This window comes from Ictidomys tridecemlineatus, chromosome 3 (assembly GCF_052094955.1).
Source record: "Ictidomys tridecemlineatus isolate mIctTri1 chromosome 3, mIctTri1.hap1, whole genome shotgun sequence".
Classification (NCBI taxonomy): Eukaryota; Metazoa; Chordata; class Mammalia; order Rodentia; family Sciuridae; genus Ictidomys; species Ictidomys tridecemlineatus.
The window spans coordinates 7,516,066-7,531,081 of NC_135479.1; the positions used below are offsets into that span (position 1 = coordinate 7,516,066).

At 59.9% G+C, this 15,016-nt stretch overlaps 1 protein-coding gene across 2 annotated transcripts in view; it reads left to right on the top strand.

Moving 5' to 3' along the window:
* Positions 1 to 15,016, top strand: part of Sdk2 (sidekick cell adhesion molecule 2) — a 243,821-nt gene that overhangs the window by 185,779 nt on the left and 43,026 nt on the right. For both annotated transcript variants that reach the window (XM_021733719.3, XM_040268502.2), the window contains exons 19-29: positions 4,372 to 4,567; positions 4,682 to 4,780; positions 5,121 to 5,312; positions 6,483 to 6,604; positions 6,900 to 7,009; positions 7,084 to 7,234; positions 9,845 to 10,082; positions 10,707 to 10,822; positions 11,723 to 11,912; positions 13,344 to 13,442; positions 14,400 to 14,594. In XM_021733719.3, coding sequence (XP_021589394.2) covers positions 4,372 to 4,567; positions 4,682 to 4,780; positions 5,121 to 5,312; positions 6,483 to 6,604; positions 6,900 to 7,009; positions 7,084 to 7,234; positions 9,845 to 10,082; positions 10,707 to 10,822; positions 11,723 to 11,912; positions 13,344 to 13,442; positions 14,400 to 14,594 — 1,708 coding nt within the window. The remainder of the gene's footprint in view (positions 1 to 4,371; positions 4,568 to 4,681; positions 4,781 to 5,120; positions 5,313 to 6,482; positions 6,605 to 6,899; positions 7,010 to 7,083; positions 7,235 to 9,844; positions 10,083 to 10,706; positions 10,823 to 11,722; positions 11,913 to 13,343; positions 13,443 to 14,399; positions 14,595 to 15,016) is intronic.

The following is a 15,016-nucleotide window of genomic DNA, read 5'->3' on the forward strand; positions in this document are numbered from 1 at the left end:
TGCACGTACGGATTTTTAACACATCTGATGTGCTTCTGTCCACTGCCATTATTATTCTTGTAGATGCCACATTGACCCTCCTTCATGTCCATTCCTCAGTCCTTGGACATGGCCCCAGGAGTCTGTGACGGCTTCTTTGCTGTCTGGTATGAGCAGATGTTCCAAGCTATAGAAATCTCCTTCATCGTGCCCAGGATCAGCCCTTTCTTCACAACAATTTAATTCCTTTTTTTTTTTTTTGGTGGGGGGGGGTGGTACCAGGGAGTGAACTCAGGGGCACTTGACCACTGAGCCCCATCCCCAGCCCTATGTTGTATTTTATTTAGAGACAGGGTCTCATTGAGTTGCTTAGTGCCTTACTTTTGCTGAGGCTGGCTTGGAACTCATGATCCTCCTGCCTCAGCCTCCCGACCTGCTGGGATCACAGGTGTGCACCACCTCGCCCAGCTACCTTGATTCCTTTCAGAAGGAAGGGATAGTTAGATGCCACACTCCGGGCACTGGTGTGCTACTTGTTCCAGGATGGCTATCGTATCTAGACTCTGTTCATGGTCAGCTAGAAGGAAATGCATTTTTTTTTTTTTAGGATAAAATGCATACTGATACTTCCTATTCAATTTCGGGACTACAAGCTTTTTAATAATCTCACTGGTCTTTTAATAATCTCATAACTCTTTTCTCCATACTGAAAATTCAATTCCTGCACCAGCAGCGTCATTACCCACCTACTTCACCCCACCAGCACACACGGCAGTCTCAGAATAGTAATAGGAACAGGTTGAAGACTGAAAATAGTTGGAGAATCTGCAGTCCTTTTGCTCTCAGGGTCTGTCCCGAGAGGGATGCGCTTCACATGTTTTTGAAGCAGTTTCCCTGGGTATGATTTTGCTACAGCTCCATACCCTATTAGGTTCATTGAATTCATTTTGTTTTCGATTTTGGGGGATTGATTTTTTTTAATTTAATTTGGTGCCATAATTATATACAATATTTACACGGCTCTAAAATCAAATCTACAAAGCCAATGCCGAGAGCGCCGTCCTCCGCCCCGGCCCTCTCTCCCCAGAGGCTGGAGTGTTCTGGTTTGTTTGGTTTGGTTTTTCCTTTTGCTTATGTTTAAAGCGGAAGTGTGCATACATATCAACGTGTGCCCCCTCCTTCCTGGGTAAGTGACAGTGTGCTCTCCACACCCTCTCCATCTTGTGTTTTAACATGATTGTCATCTACAATGCCCCTGAGGTCCCTCCACAGCAGCATACGGATGCCCGTCTCCCCCGGTGCCCCACCTACCCTATCGTGACCTTAGGTAACCAGACCCCTACTTTGGGCCGTTGCTACTTGATCCACGTGGTTGGCTTGATGCATACGGCTCTTTCTATTTTCATGGCATAGCTTTGACATGGATGCCTAGAAATGAGATTGTTAGGTCAAAGGGTAACTGTGTCTGTCATTTGACTACTTTTGCCAAATATTGCCCCTTCAATTTATTGTTTTGAAAAATTTAAGAAATAGGGGCTGGGGTTGTGGCTCAGCAGTAGAGTGCTCACCTAGCACTTGAGAGGCCCTGGGTTCAATCCTCTGCACCACATAAAAATAAAAAAAAAATAAAGGTATTGTGTGCAACTACAATTAAAAAATAAATATTTAAGAAAAGAAAAAATTAAGAAATAGGGCTGGGGATATAGCTCAGTTGGTAGAGTGCTTGCCTTGAATGGACAAGGACCTGGGTTCAATCCTTAGCACTGCACACACCAAAAAAAAAAAAAAAAATTTTAGGAAATATCCAGATGTGGCCATGCACGCCTGTAATCCCATCAGCTTGGGAGGCTGAGGCAGGAGGATTGAAAGTTCAAAGCCAGCCTCAGCAACTTGGTGAGGCTTTAAGCAACTCAAGGAGACCCTGTCTTTAAATAAAACATTTGAAAAGGGCTGGGGATGTGGCTCAGTGGTGGTTAATCATCCCTGGGTTGAATCCCCAGTACCAAAAAGAAAACAGGAAATTTATCTATGATTCAAAAACCAAGCTCACATCGGAAACCCGCCTCCTGCCCTCGTCCTCCATCCCCCTGGACCCACTTCAGCCTTCCCAAAGCTCCCATCTCTCTGGGACCATAGCCGCTGGTTTCCCACCTGTCCTTCCCCGGGGTTCGGGGAGCAGTGGAGGAGGGGGGGGGGGGATATCCCCACCCACATCCTGTACCCGCCCCCCAGGGTGCTCCCTGCACCAGGAGCAAGAGGCATCCCTGGCCTCTAGGCCCCTGCCCAGCAGGGTGGCCAAGGCTACCCCCGCTCCTGCCAGGGCTCAGAGAGGAGCAGTGGCTTTCCCAGGGTCACACAGTAAGGGACAGGGCTGGGCTCGGGTTCAGGGGTCCCACCTCCAAGGCCATCCCCTTCCGTCCCCCTGGTGGCTGCGCATTCTGTGTCCCCTGCACGCTGTCCTCCATTACAGAGGGCTACCTGCCAGGGACCTCAGGAATGTCACCATCCTGCACTCCAGCCCCAGAGTAGATGGTTAGAAGCAGCCACCCATCTGCCACTGTCGTGGGCTAGGACCTCAGATGTGGAACTGGAGGTCACCACGTGACTGGGGAACGAGCCCAGGGCCTTGCGCTCACTGGGCAAGGAAGGGCTGGACCTTTGAGCCACCTCACAGCGCCCTTCTTTTTCCTCTTTCCTTCCCCAGCCCTTTTTGAATTTTGACACAGAGTCTTGCTAAGTTGCTGAGGCTGGCCTTGAACTTGAGACCCTCCTGCCTCAGCCTCCCCAGTCTCTGGGCTCACAGGTGTGTACCACCAGGCCCAGCTATGAAGTCCATATTGTCAGTCCTCAAAACCACACTCTCCTCACCTGCGCACCTCCTGTGGGCCATTTTAGGGAGCAAGGCCCCATGATATTGTCAGAAGGCACCTATAAAGACGTTCTTTTTCTTTTATTTTTTAAAAAATAGTAATTTTAATTGGTGTGAGCCCAATAAAATAATATTTACCCAAATTTCATACTTGTAGGGAACACACCACACAATTAATTCCAATAGCGTAATTAATTCAAATTTACATTAATTAAATTAAATTAAAACATTAAACTTGTTTCTTCATCTACTCCAAAGAAGTTCGGCAATTTAATTGCTATGAAACAAGATAACTGAAATAAAGAGGATATTTAACATACTTATTAAATGCCACTTAGTATTTCTGATTAGTATTTTTAGGGTCTAATTAGTGTCTAATTAACTGGCTATAGGCTATCTTTTCACAATACCAATTAAATTTCAAAACATCCTTTGTAAACACTCAGGCCTGAAAAGGAGAAGATTAAGCATTGTTACGGGCGTGAGTTAATAGGAGACGTTGGCGTGGTATTGTTTTATGTCTATAAATACCCGTGCTTATTAAAACTCATCGAGTGTAGCTTTTCGCCATTAATTGCTATTTAATCAACTTCAAGTAAACGAGGCATCTCTGAGGCCAGCTGTCATTGTGGGAGACAGACGAAGGGCCAGGAAACAGGGCATGGGGGTGAGAGAGCAGGAGGGGGACGGGGGGCCAGGGCGAGGCAGCGCGCATTCCCAGGTGCGGACGCCCCACCTCCAGGTGACTCTAAGACTAAATCCTGATGGGGAGCAACTGTGGGAGCATAATAAGAGACACCCACAAACCAAGTTGCCAGCCAAGGGGCAGGGCCGGTGGCCAGGCCTGCGATCCAGTGACTTGCGGGGCTGAGGCAGAAGCAGGTCCAGTGGGAGGCCAGCCTGGGCAACTGAGATCCTGTTTCACCATCAAACAGGCCGGAGGTGTGGCTCGGCGGCGGAGTGCCCCAAGTCCCACCCAGTACCCCACAAAATGAGAAGTCCTCAGTTTTATGGGAAGTGACCCTTGGATCCCTCTAGGGAAGAGCTGCCTCAGCCCCAGGGAGAAAGGTCAGAACCTGGAGCCTGAGCTCCCCCAGGAAAGGTCCTAGTGGAAGTGGCTCAGCCCCTGAGCCGGGTCCCCTCCCTGTGAAGTAATGGCATCTTCTTAGGTCTGCGGCCATGCACGGGCCCGCACATCTTGGGGTTCTTTTTGAACAAGGATCTCTTCGTTTTAGTTTCGTACTGAGCCTGACAGTTACCCAGCCAGTCCTGGTAAAATGCCTCCCTTGTGGGGTCCCTGTTAAAATCGGGGACAGACACTCATAGGCAGCACCCAGCCTGTACCTTGTCCAGATTCAGAGGCTCAGGAAATGGAGCGGTGCCTCCCGGTGAACACGGGGCCACGGGCCTCGGGAGCCTGAGGGCTATCCCTTCCCGGGGACGAGGGACCCCCGGACCTGGGCTCCTGGACGCTGTCCACTGGCCCAGCCTCTTCTGGAACGTTCTTGCTGGCCTGTCCCCAGCTGATCGCCTGGGAGCCCGAGCAGGAAGAGGAGGTCACCATGGTGACGGCGCGGCCCAACTTTCAAGACAGCATCCACGTGGGCTTCGTGTCGGGGCTCAAGAAGTTCACGGAGTACTTCACCTCCGTGCTGTGCTTCACCACCCCGGGGGACGGGCCCCGCAGCAGCCCCCAGCTCGTGCGCACCCACGAGGACGGTAGGTTCCCGCAGCCCCCGTCCCTCAGCCCCACCCGAGCACCCCCGCCGCACCGCAGGGCTGTCCCTGGACGGTGGCCGCGCTCTGGTTCTGACTGGCCCTCTTGGGGAACAGTGCCGGGGCCCGTGGGACACCTGAGCTTCAGTGACATCCTGGACACCTCGCTGAAGGTCAGCTGGCAAGAGCCGGGGGAGAAGAACGGCGTCCTCACAGGTAGGCCCAGGTGCCCCTCACTCAGCTGTCCCTCCCCCGGAGCTAGTCCCCACCTGGACCCCGAGGCCCCTCTGTCTCCAGTCCATCCTGGTGGCTCTGTCCCAGATCCTGGGGCCCTACAGGTCTCTGGGGCCTCAGGGGGCTGCCGTGAGGACGTGCCCGCTCTAAAGCAGTGCCCGCCCAGGTGGCGGCCCACCAAGAGCCTAAGGCCAGCAGCTCCCAGCTCCCTGGGCCCCACTGTTCCCAGCGTGGCGGGAGCCGTCGAGCCGTTGGGAAGTGGGAAGCCCAGCAAGGGGGGCTGGGGGTCCCCCGAGCTCAGGCCACCACGGGGCTCCCCCAGGGTACCGCATCTCCTGGGAGGAGTACAACCGGACCAACACCCGCGTGACCCACTACCTGCCCAACGTGACCCTGGAGTACCGCGTCACGGGCCTCACCGCGCTCACCACCTACACCATCGAGGTGGCTGCCATGACCTCCAAGGGCCAGGGCCAGGTGTCCGCCTCCACCATCTCCTCCGGGGTGCCTCCAGGTAGGTGGAGCCGGCCCTGCTGGTCTCCCGAGAGGAGCCTGCCGGGGAGCGCCCTGCCTGCGGGAATCCTGGCGCCCTCCCCCAGAGCCCTCCCCGCCCTATGGTCCCGCGACCGGGGGTCCTCCCCTGAGCAGGCTCAGCCCCTGTGGCCCCAGGTCTGTAGGTGGAGGCCCTGGCCCACGGCACCTCCCCGCAGTTCTGAACAAGGCGGAGGCTTCGTGGGCCTCGCACCCCACATGCCCGGCTCCCCATGAGGCCGTGGCCTCTCTGATTCAGGGGATGCATCACTGACACCCAAAGTCCAGCTGGCTTCCAGCCACGGAAGGGTTGGCTGAGCAGGGAGGCGGAGCAGGGTGGGTGGACATGGAGGGCAGTCTGGGGTCCAGTCTCAGCTCTGCAACCTGGAGCAGCCCAAGTAGCCCTCCCCCGTGCCTCAGTTTCCCCATCTGTGTACGTGGAGAGGTGGACAGACAACCCTGTCATTGTGTCCATGTGAGTAAGGCTGGGCAGTGGGACCTGGCCAGGAGATAGCTGAGGCACCAGGGCTTCTGCACTACGTAGGTCAGGGAGACTGACGGAGATTTCTGTAGAGCCCACTAAAGTGCCTCATATACATCAACCTTGTCCAGTCCTCACAACGACCCTGAAACAGGTGTCATCATCACCTCCACTTTACTAAGGCACAGAGAGGTGGGTAACTTGCCCAAAGATGCACAGCCTATAAGTGGTGAAGTTGGATTCAAACTCAGTCCACCTCCAGGGTTCTCAGTTGGCAGATAGGAGCTGCCTCCCGTCCCCATCTGTCCCTCTCACTCCTCAGCACTATTGAGTATGAAAGGCTTGGTAAGGGTGGGGAAGGATGGGGAGGAGGGGTCCCGTTTGGTTTCTCCTGAGCCTGACTTGGTTTTGTGCTGCCGCTGACTCCCTGGCGAGCATCTCACTCACACCCAGATCTGCCAAGGGTGGCCTCTGGCACAGGTGGCCCTGGGAGGTCCCCTTAGTCCCCAACCTGTCAGTTCCCTGCTATCAACATGGTGCCCCATCAGACACCCCGTATGGGCCACACCTCCCGTGGGACCTGGGGCCTCTCAGGAACAGAGACTCGCTCCACGCGAGTCTCTCCACGGGGAGCAGCGCCCCACCGCCCTTCCTGCCGTCCCCCTTTCCTAGAACTCCCAGGAGCCCCCACCAACCTGGGCATTTCCAACATCGGGCCCCGCTCCGTGACCCTGCAGTTCCGGCCGGGCTACGACGGGAAGACCTCCATCTCCCGCTGGCTGGTGGAAGCTCAGGTGACGCCTGCTGCGGGGCTGGGGTCGCGGGTCGGAAGCCCGCGGGTGACCCACTCAGGGCACAGACCCGGGCACCACCTCCAGGGATTCTGCTGGGCGGGGCCTCAGCCGCCGTCCCTGGTCCCGAGGCCTCTGCAGTCCCATTCGGGGGCCTGGAAAGATGCTGGCCCCACGCGGCACCCTCGCGGAGCCCTGGCATGGGGACCAGGACCTCCCCTGGGCAGAGCTGGTGCGCACAGGTGCTGGGGCTCGGGGCACCCCATCTCGGCGCGGCTAAGGGTCGCCCCTCTTCCAGGTGGGTGTGGTCGGGGAGGGCGAGGAGTGGCTCCTGGTCCACCAGCTCAGCAACGAGCCGGACGCCCGCTCCATGGAGGTGCCCGACCTCAACCCCTTCACCTACTACAGGTGAGGCGCGGCCGCGGGGCCCAAGGGTGGGGGGACGGCTGGCCGGTCCTGCTCACGCCCTCGCCCCCACCCAGCTTCCGCATGCGCCAGGTGAACATCGTGGGCACCAGCCCTCCCAGCCAGCCTTCCAGAAAGATCCAGACCCTCCAGGCGCCCCCAGACATGGCCCCGGCCAACGTGACCCTGCGCACAGCCAGCGAGACCAGCCTGTGGCTCCGCTGGATGGTGAGGCCCCCCGGGAGCGGGCCCTGGGGTGGTGGGTATTCCCCTGAATCCCACCCTGTAAAGCCGTCTTGGCCTCAGAGGGGGCCTGCAGAGAGGACCTATCCGCCTTCTCCTGGCTGCTTTTCTTTTTTTTTTTTCTTTTTTTTACTTTTTTAAAAAATATACTTTTCACTTCTGTAGATAGACTGCCCGATAATCAACCATGGCTGAATGGGCCAACGCCCCCCAAGTGAGGGAGAGGCCAGAACGCTTTTTACTGAGCACTGGCCAAATGCACATTTAATCATTTCAGAAAGTATACAGAGGACACGTTATCCTCCCAATGTATAGCTTTAAAAAAAAAAAAAAAGCAAGGCTTAGAGAGGTTATGAGCTTGCCTTGGCCACACAGCTCTCTCTGAGGGTCTGGACTGAACAGTGGGTCTGCACTCAGTCAGAGAGTGAGCACTTGCTGCTGAGCGGGAGGGGCCCAGGGAGATCATGAGGCTGTCACCCTGCTGGTCCTACAGGAGGCAGCGGCATGACAGCTACGGCTCCCTCTCCTGCCAGGTGCTTCATTCAGAGTCAGGCCTTGAACCTCAGCAGGCCTGTGGCAACAGGCTGAGCTTGGTCCCCAATTAGCAGAAGAGGAAACGGGGGCAGAGCGAGGTTGCCCGCCTGCCCAGCACCTTCACACCCCCCTGCACCCCCTACTGGGGCAGAGCGAGGTTGCCCACCTGACCAGTACCCTCACACCCCCCTGCACCTCCTACTGGGGCAGAGCGAGGTTCCCCAGCTGCCCAGCACCCTCACACCCCCCCGCACCCCCTACTGGGGCAGAGCGAGGTTGCCCAGCTGCCCAGCACCCTCACACCCCCCCGCACCCCCTACTGGGGCAGAGCGAGGTTGGCCAGCTGCCCAGCACCCTCACACCCCCCCGCACCCCCTACTGGGGCAGAGCGAGGTTGCCCAGCTGCCCAGCACCCTCACACCCCCCGCACCCCCTACTGGGGCAGAGCGAGGTTGGCCACCTGCCCAGCACCCTCACACCCTCCCCCCGCACCCCCTCCTTGGGCAGAGCAAGGTTGGCCAGTTGCCCAGCACCCTCACACCCTCCTGCACCCCCTACTTCACAGCAGCTGGGTCCCACCCAGGGAGTCTACCTCCCATCCACATCCCCGGCCACCGAGCCCTCTGGCTCCAGGTCCAGGGAACGCTAGAGACAGTCTCTCCGCAGCCTCCTCTGTGCAGCCAGCCCCAGCCCCCAGAGGCCGGGGAGAAAGGAGAATTCTTAGACCAAGGTGGGGGCAACCCCGCCTCCTGGGCTGCTTAGGGAACCAGAGCCCTGCACGGAAGGAGCTCATGAGGGTGCCTGCCTCTGCTGGGCCCACTGACCACCCCGCCTCGTCCCCACGGAGGTCTTCAACTCCCTGTGCACAACACAGCTTGCACGGACCTGCTGCAGGGTGGTGGCAGGGAGCACAGGGCATGGCTGCCCGTCACCCTGGGACACAGCCTGACAGACAGTGCCTATGGCTGTCACCTGGGTAGGCATTAGCAGTACTAGCACCAGAGAAGACTGTGGGGTCAGCCAGTGGCCTCCCCCCCACCCCCGCTGGCCCCCCACTTCCACCTCCTGAGTCTCACTTGGAGGTTTCCAGATACTGAAAGGTCACGGGAGCGTGGGGAGCCGTGGCTCTGCCCTGTGGCCGGCGCCTCTCAGACCCACTTTGCGGTGCACACCCGGCACTTTCTGCAGCAGGTGGGGCTCCACCCCACCTCGGGCTCCCCCACCCCTCGGTTCAGTTCCAGTGGTCTCTGGTCCACCTCACTAAGTGTCTGCAGAGGGTGGGGGTGTGTGTCAGCCACTGAGACAGGGCCAGGGAGGAGCTGGACTAAGTGGCTTCCAGAGTGGTAAGCTGTGGACCACGCGTGCTTGGGCAGCCCTGGGGAGGCTGACCCAGAGGAGGGGACCACAGGTGGCCCAGCTCCACTCTGTCCAATACAAGGCAGTGAAGATCAGCTCTCAGCTGCAGGCCACAGGCACCCACCTCCTCTGCTCATCAGCACTGGCCAGGTTCACCAAACAACCCTGAGCCAGCGACCACGACCCCTCTGGCCTGGTGCTAATGCCTGGGGACAGAATCTCCCTTTTTTCTTTGGTGAGACTTGAACTAGCAGGAAGCTAAATATGCATCAGGAGAGACTGAGGTGTGCTGGATAGCAGGACTTCCTGGAAATGAGAGGGAATGTCCAGGGAATGTCCTCGCTGTGTGTCCGCTCCTCCAAGGGCAGCATGAGCTGAGGCCAGGTGAGTTAGGCAAGCGAGACAACCAGAGCCAAAGGCACTCAGTCTCCTAAACAGGACCAAGTCCCTGGGCAGGGGTGTAAGTTAGCCACATGCGCAGTGGAGATGGCCCTGCTCCTCCTCAGAGCCTGGGGGGAGAGGAGAGGAGATGGAGACACCATGTGCACCCCCAGCCAGGCCAGGGCAGCACCTCTCGGGGACACTGGCAGCCGGGACGGTGGGCCAGGTCATCCTGCAGGCCAGGAAGAGGCCAGGCCCCGGGGTCGGGCAGTGCTCCCTGTCCAGTGTCCGGGCCTCACGGCGCTCTGCCCCACCTCGCCACAGCCTCTCCCAGAGATGGAATACAACGGGAACCCCGAGTCCGTGGGCTACAAGATCAAGTACAGCCGGTCGGACGGCCACGGCAAGACGCTGAGCCACGTGGTGCCGGACCGCGTGGAGCGGGAGTACACCATCGAGGACCTGGAGGAGTGGACCGAGTACCGCGTCCAGGTCCAGGCCTTCAACGCCATCGGGAGCGGGCCCTGGAGCCAGACGGTGGTGGGCAGGACCCGGGAGTCAGGTACCCGCCTCCCGTCCCTGTCCCTCTGCCCTCAGAGGCCAGCAGGCGGGGACAGTCCTCAAGCAGCCTGAGCAGTGTCCCTCTGCCCAGTGCCGGGCAGACCGTCCCCACTGCAGGGGCAAACTGCCCCTCCCCACCCTCAGCGATAGCCCTGACGCCCTGCGGTGCTGGGAAGAGCCCAAGATGGAGTCCAGGGAAGGGGTCACCCTCAGAACATTCCAGAAACAGAACCAGCAGCTCCTTTGGGGCCTGCCCAGGGGTCACCCATAGAACAGGAGCCCAGCCTCAGGGAGCCCTCGTGTCCAGCAGGTCACCACCTGGGGCTTTCTCCTGGTCCTTTACATGACCAGGACCTTCGGGGGCCTCCTGGTCCCTGTCCCTGTCCCTCCTCCCGGCACAAGCTCACTGAGGTCAGTCAGAGCAGAGGACAATGAGGGAGGCAAATCAGAAACCAGAACAGCATCTGGACATCCTCAAACCAAAGACCTCAGAGCAGAGTGACCGCCGGGTTGTCCTCTGAGGGAGCCGGCCCCTGGAGCAGCTCCCCCGCCCCCGCCCTGCTCCCCTCCCTCCACTGCAGAGGGCCTCGGTCAGTTCTCGCTCTCCGCTCCCTCCCTCCCTCAGTCCCGTCCTCTGGCCCCACCAACGTGTCCGCGCTGGCCACCACCTCCAGCAGCATGCTGGTTCGCTGGAACGAGGTCCCCGAGGCAGACCGCAATGGGCTGGTGCTGGGCTACAAGGTGAGTCTCAGGACCAGAGGAGGGGGGGTCCCTGCACTGGGCACCAGCCTCTCCATCCAAGGTGTCCTTCCTCGTCACCCGCAAGGCCTCTGCCTTCTAGAGTGGATATGGGGTCTGCCTGGCTTCCCGTCAACCAGGAGTCCCCCCCCTTAGGGGTGGGGAAACAGGGCCAGGTCCTTAGGGCTGTGCCCCTTCTTCCAAGAGGCCACGCTAGGGGGCCCAGCCTGGCTCAGCTGTCTTTGTATTCATCAGGTTTTCGTTACTGTAACAAAGCACCCAGGACAGGTTCTCTTATAAAGAGGTTTAGGTCACAGCTGGGGAGGCTCAAGAACATGGTGTCTGCATAGGCTCTGCTCTGGTGAGGGCCCTCTCAGCTATGTCACACTGTGGCAGAGGGCCCCAGCAGGAGTTTGCTGGAAAGATGGTCACGTCTTAGTCACATCTGGGTACAGGAAACTTGGGAGAGCTGAGCGAGGCCAGGCTCGGGCCTCTGTGACAGTCTCCTGTGGAGCTCCCAAGGGGTCACATGAGAACTACGTCAGTCCTGCCTGAGGTTAGGGCACACCCCTCGAAGGTCCCATCGGGCGGGGACCCAGCACCCATGCATGGGCCCTCCAGGGCCTCTGGAGTTTCCTTACAGCTGCTCCAGCCTGACCTGGGACCTGGCAGACTCCTTGTCCCCTGTGTCCCTCCTCCCGTGAGCCTGAGGAGGCCACACTCCCAGCCCGCGTGCCCACCCGAGGCTCCTCAGTGGCCATCCAGCTTTACAGCCGCGCAAGCCCCGGGTCCCGGCCCTCTGGGTGCACAGCTTTGCGGTCACGCGAGGTGCCCCCGTCCCCACACGGGCTGCTCCTGGGCGCGAGCCCCTCCTGAGGTCCTCCCTGTGCCGGGCCCTGGCAGGTGATGTACAAGGAGAAGGACTCGGACTCCCAGCCCCGGTCCTGGCTGGTGGAGGGCAACGCGTCCCGCAGCGCCCAGCTCACGGGCCTGGGCAAGTACGTGCTGTACGAGGTGCAGGTGCTGGCCTTCACGCGCATCGGGGACGGCAGCCCCAGCCACCCCCCCATCCTGGAGCGGACGCTGGACGATGGTGAGTCCAAGTCCCAGCGAGTGGGGAACGCCGGCAGGGGCCACCTTCCTCTGCCCGCCCGGCCTCACCCCGGGATCCGGCTCTGCCCACGGGAGCCGGCTCTGCCCACGGGAGCCGTGGCCTCAGGCTCCTCCTGTGGGGAACCGGTCACTAGGGGCTACCAAGTCTCTGCAAGGGGACACTGATCACAGCCTGTGTGTCCCTAAGGACGACGTGAGGATGGGCGGAGAGCTGGTCCTGTCTGTGGGTCTCTCTCCAGGGCCAGTGTAGGATCGGGGACTGTGCACCTGTTTGATCTCTGTCTTGTCCAGGGCAGGTTTGCTTGAGTGACGTCTGTGAAGGGAAAGTCTTGGAGGACTTTCCAGAGCAGGAGACTCCTGGTTCTCTTTCCAACAAAGTCACAGGAGCCCAGTACTAGCATTCGTCCCTCCAGCAAAGCCCCGGGGCCAGGCGGACCCACGGGTCCTGGCCCCTCCCTCTCCCTCGCCCATCCTCACGCCCTGCCCACCACAAAAATGCCCAGATGCACACAGGAGTGTGGGAGGAAGCCAGCGCCAGGTGCGGGTCCTCTGAAGTCATAAATCAAGCTAATGGACGGTTGAGTTAACTCTACCCTATCCTCCTGCCTGGACAAGTCCACGGGTACAGGGACCTGGAGGGCCAGCTTCAGGCTTGGAAACCTGGGACCTCTTGGCGTCCTGTGCTGGGAGGGGGCATCACCCCCACACACCCCCACCCACCTTCTTCCCACCACACCCCTCAGTCTCTGCCCATACCCCCAGTAGAGCTGTCCTTGGCCATGCCTGGGTTCGAGGGTACAGTCTGCCCCCAGGAGGTGGCTCTGAGGACCCTGGATGCATGCTTGGGGTGGTCTGAGTGGGAATTCCAGAGGAGATCTAGAGAGACAGATGTACAGGCTCAGGGTGGTGCTTACTTACCATCGCCCCCCCCCAGCCGCCCCCCATAGTGGACGGAAGTCAGAGCAGGGGCTCTAACCCAGACCAGCTGGCGCGCAGCTCAGCGCAGGCGCTGACCTAGTACAAGCAAGGCCCTGGTTCCGCCCCCAGCACTGCAAAACAGAAGTCAATAAAATCTAAAGATGAAGCCCAGCCCCAGGCCAGGGCCCGTCTGCCAGGTCCTAAGGGTGTGCACAGACCAAGCTGGAGCCCCGGGTGCCACCAAGATCACCTGCTGGGAGGGCAGGACCCTCACTCCACCTTCTACACACCCATCTTGAGGACAGAAGTCTCCCCGAGCTCATTTTTTGTCACTTGTCCCTGACCGGGTACTGGCCCGAGCAGCTGTCCATAGCGCTCACTGAGCTGCACGGAGTAACCCTGTCCCCCTCCACCCGCCGGTCTCCTCTGCTGCAGCTGGACATGCTTGAGGCTGAGCAGAGCCTGTCAGCCTCTTCCCTTGTGTCCCCTCCAGTCCCAGGACCACCCATGGGCATCCTGTTCCCGGAGGTGAGGACCACGTCAGTGCGGCTGATCTGGCAGCCCCCCGCCGCCCCCAACGGCATCATCCTGGGTAAGCCCAGCCCCTCCGGAGCCCCGTCTGCAGGAAGGAGGGGGAGGCACGTTCAGTGATGGCGAGAGGGGAGCAGGGGCCACAAGTGTCCGCGGCCCTTGAGAGTGGGACCCGAGTCTCGCTTCCCCGGCTGCAAGTTCCTGCCTGTTGCATGATCTGCTGCAGGACCAGACCAAGTTCAGACCCCAAGGACACTGGCTGGGGCCGTGCCTCTGAACACCAGTCCTCAGCCTCTGAGCACCTCGTAAACCTCCTCGGCTGTTCCCTGGGGGGCCACGGGATGCACTGGCCGGTCCAGCCCAGCCATGCTCACAGCTGGGCCTGCACCCGGGAGGGAGGCCGCAGACCAGAGGCCCACTTCCCGCTCCAGCTTCCCTGGACACACACTCCCAGAGCCGAAGGCAGGGCTGAGCAAGTCCACTCCCCAGTGGCCTCTGCACCCTCACCTTTACAGTGGTGGCTTGCCAGGCCTGGTGGCCTCCGGGCTTCTGGGGTCCCAGCCACTGGGAGCTGAGCAGGAGGATGTCCTGAGCCCAGGGGCTCCAGGCCGGCTGGCAACAGAGCGAGCCCCAGTTTCTAAGAAATTAAAAGTGAAGCAGAAACTCACACGTGCACACCCACAGACGGAGGGTGCACACCCACGCCTGGACGTGCCGGGCCTGTGCCGGCCGTGCTCTGGGGAACCCCACGCCTCACAAGACAGTGAGCAGGGCCGCCTGCCCTTGGCCCAGAGACCCAGGCTGGAATCCAGCTCGGCCGCTTCCCAGCGGGCTCTGCCTCCTCTCGGGGCTGACGTTCACACCCCCGAGTCCACACTCCCCCAGGGCCACTGAGGTTTGTAAGTGACCCCAGGGCTCCAGGCAGACAGGACCCCGCCCAGCGCCCAAGTGCAGACACTGCTGAGGCTGCGGAGGGAAGGACCTGCCTCCAGGGCCGCCCTCTCCCCCTTACCCACAGCCTACCAGATCACACACCGGCTCAACACCACCACCGCCAACACCGCCACCGTGGACGTGCTGGCCCCCAGCGCCCGCCAGTACACAGCCACCGGCCTCAAGCCGGAGTCCGTCTACCTGTTTCGCCTCACCGCCCAGACCCGCAAAGGCTGGGGAGAGGCCGCCGAGGCCTTGGTGGTGACCACCGAGAAGAGAGGTGACCGACCGCCCACGGGGGGCCGGGGAGGCCTGGGTGGGGGGCAGCCAGGTCCTGGCCTGGAATGGCGAGTGAGCTCCAGCCAGGTGGGTGTGGCACACCTGCCATCCCAGCACTCAGAGGCAGGAGGATCGACAGTTCAAGGCCAGCCTGGGCAATTTAGGGAGGCCCTAAGCAATTGATTGAGACCCTGTCTCTAAATATAAAGGGGGACTGGGGTGTGGCTTGGTGGTCAAGGGCCCTGGGTTCCAGGAAAAGGAACAAAGGACACGGGTCTGGCCCAGAGACACACTCCTGGGACTCGGGCAGCCTGGCAGGTGCCTGACCAGAGGCAGAGGTGCTGGCTACAGGGTGGGGACCCTGCAGGGTCTGGGTGCATGGAAACGGGGGGTGGCACTGCTCATCTGCCCTGCCCCTCCGCC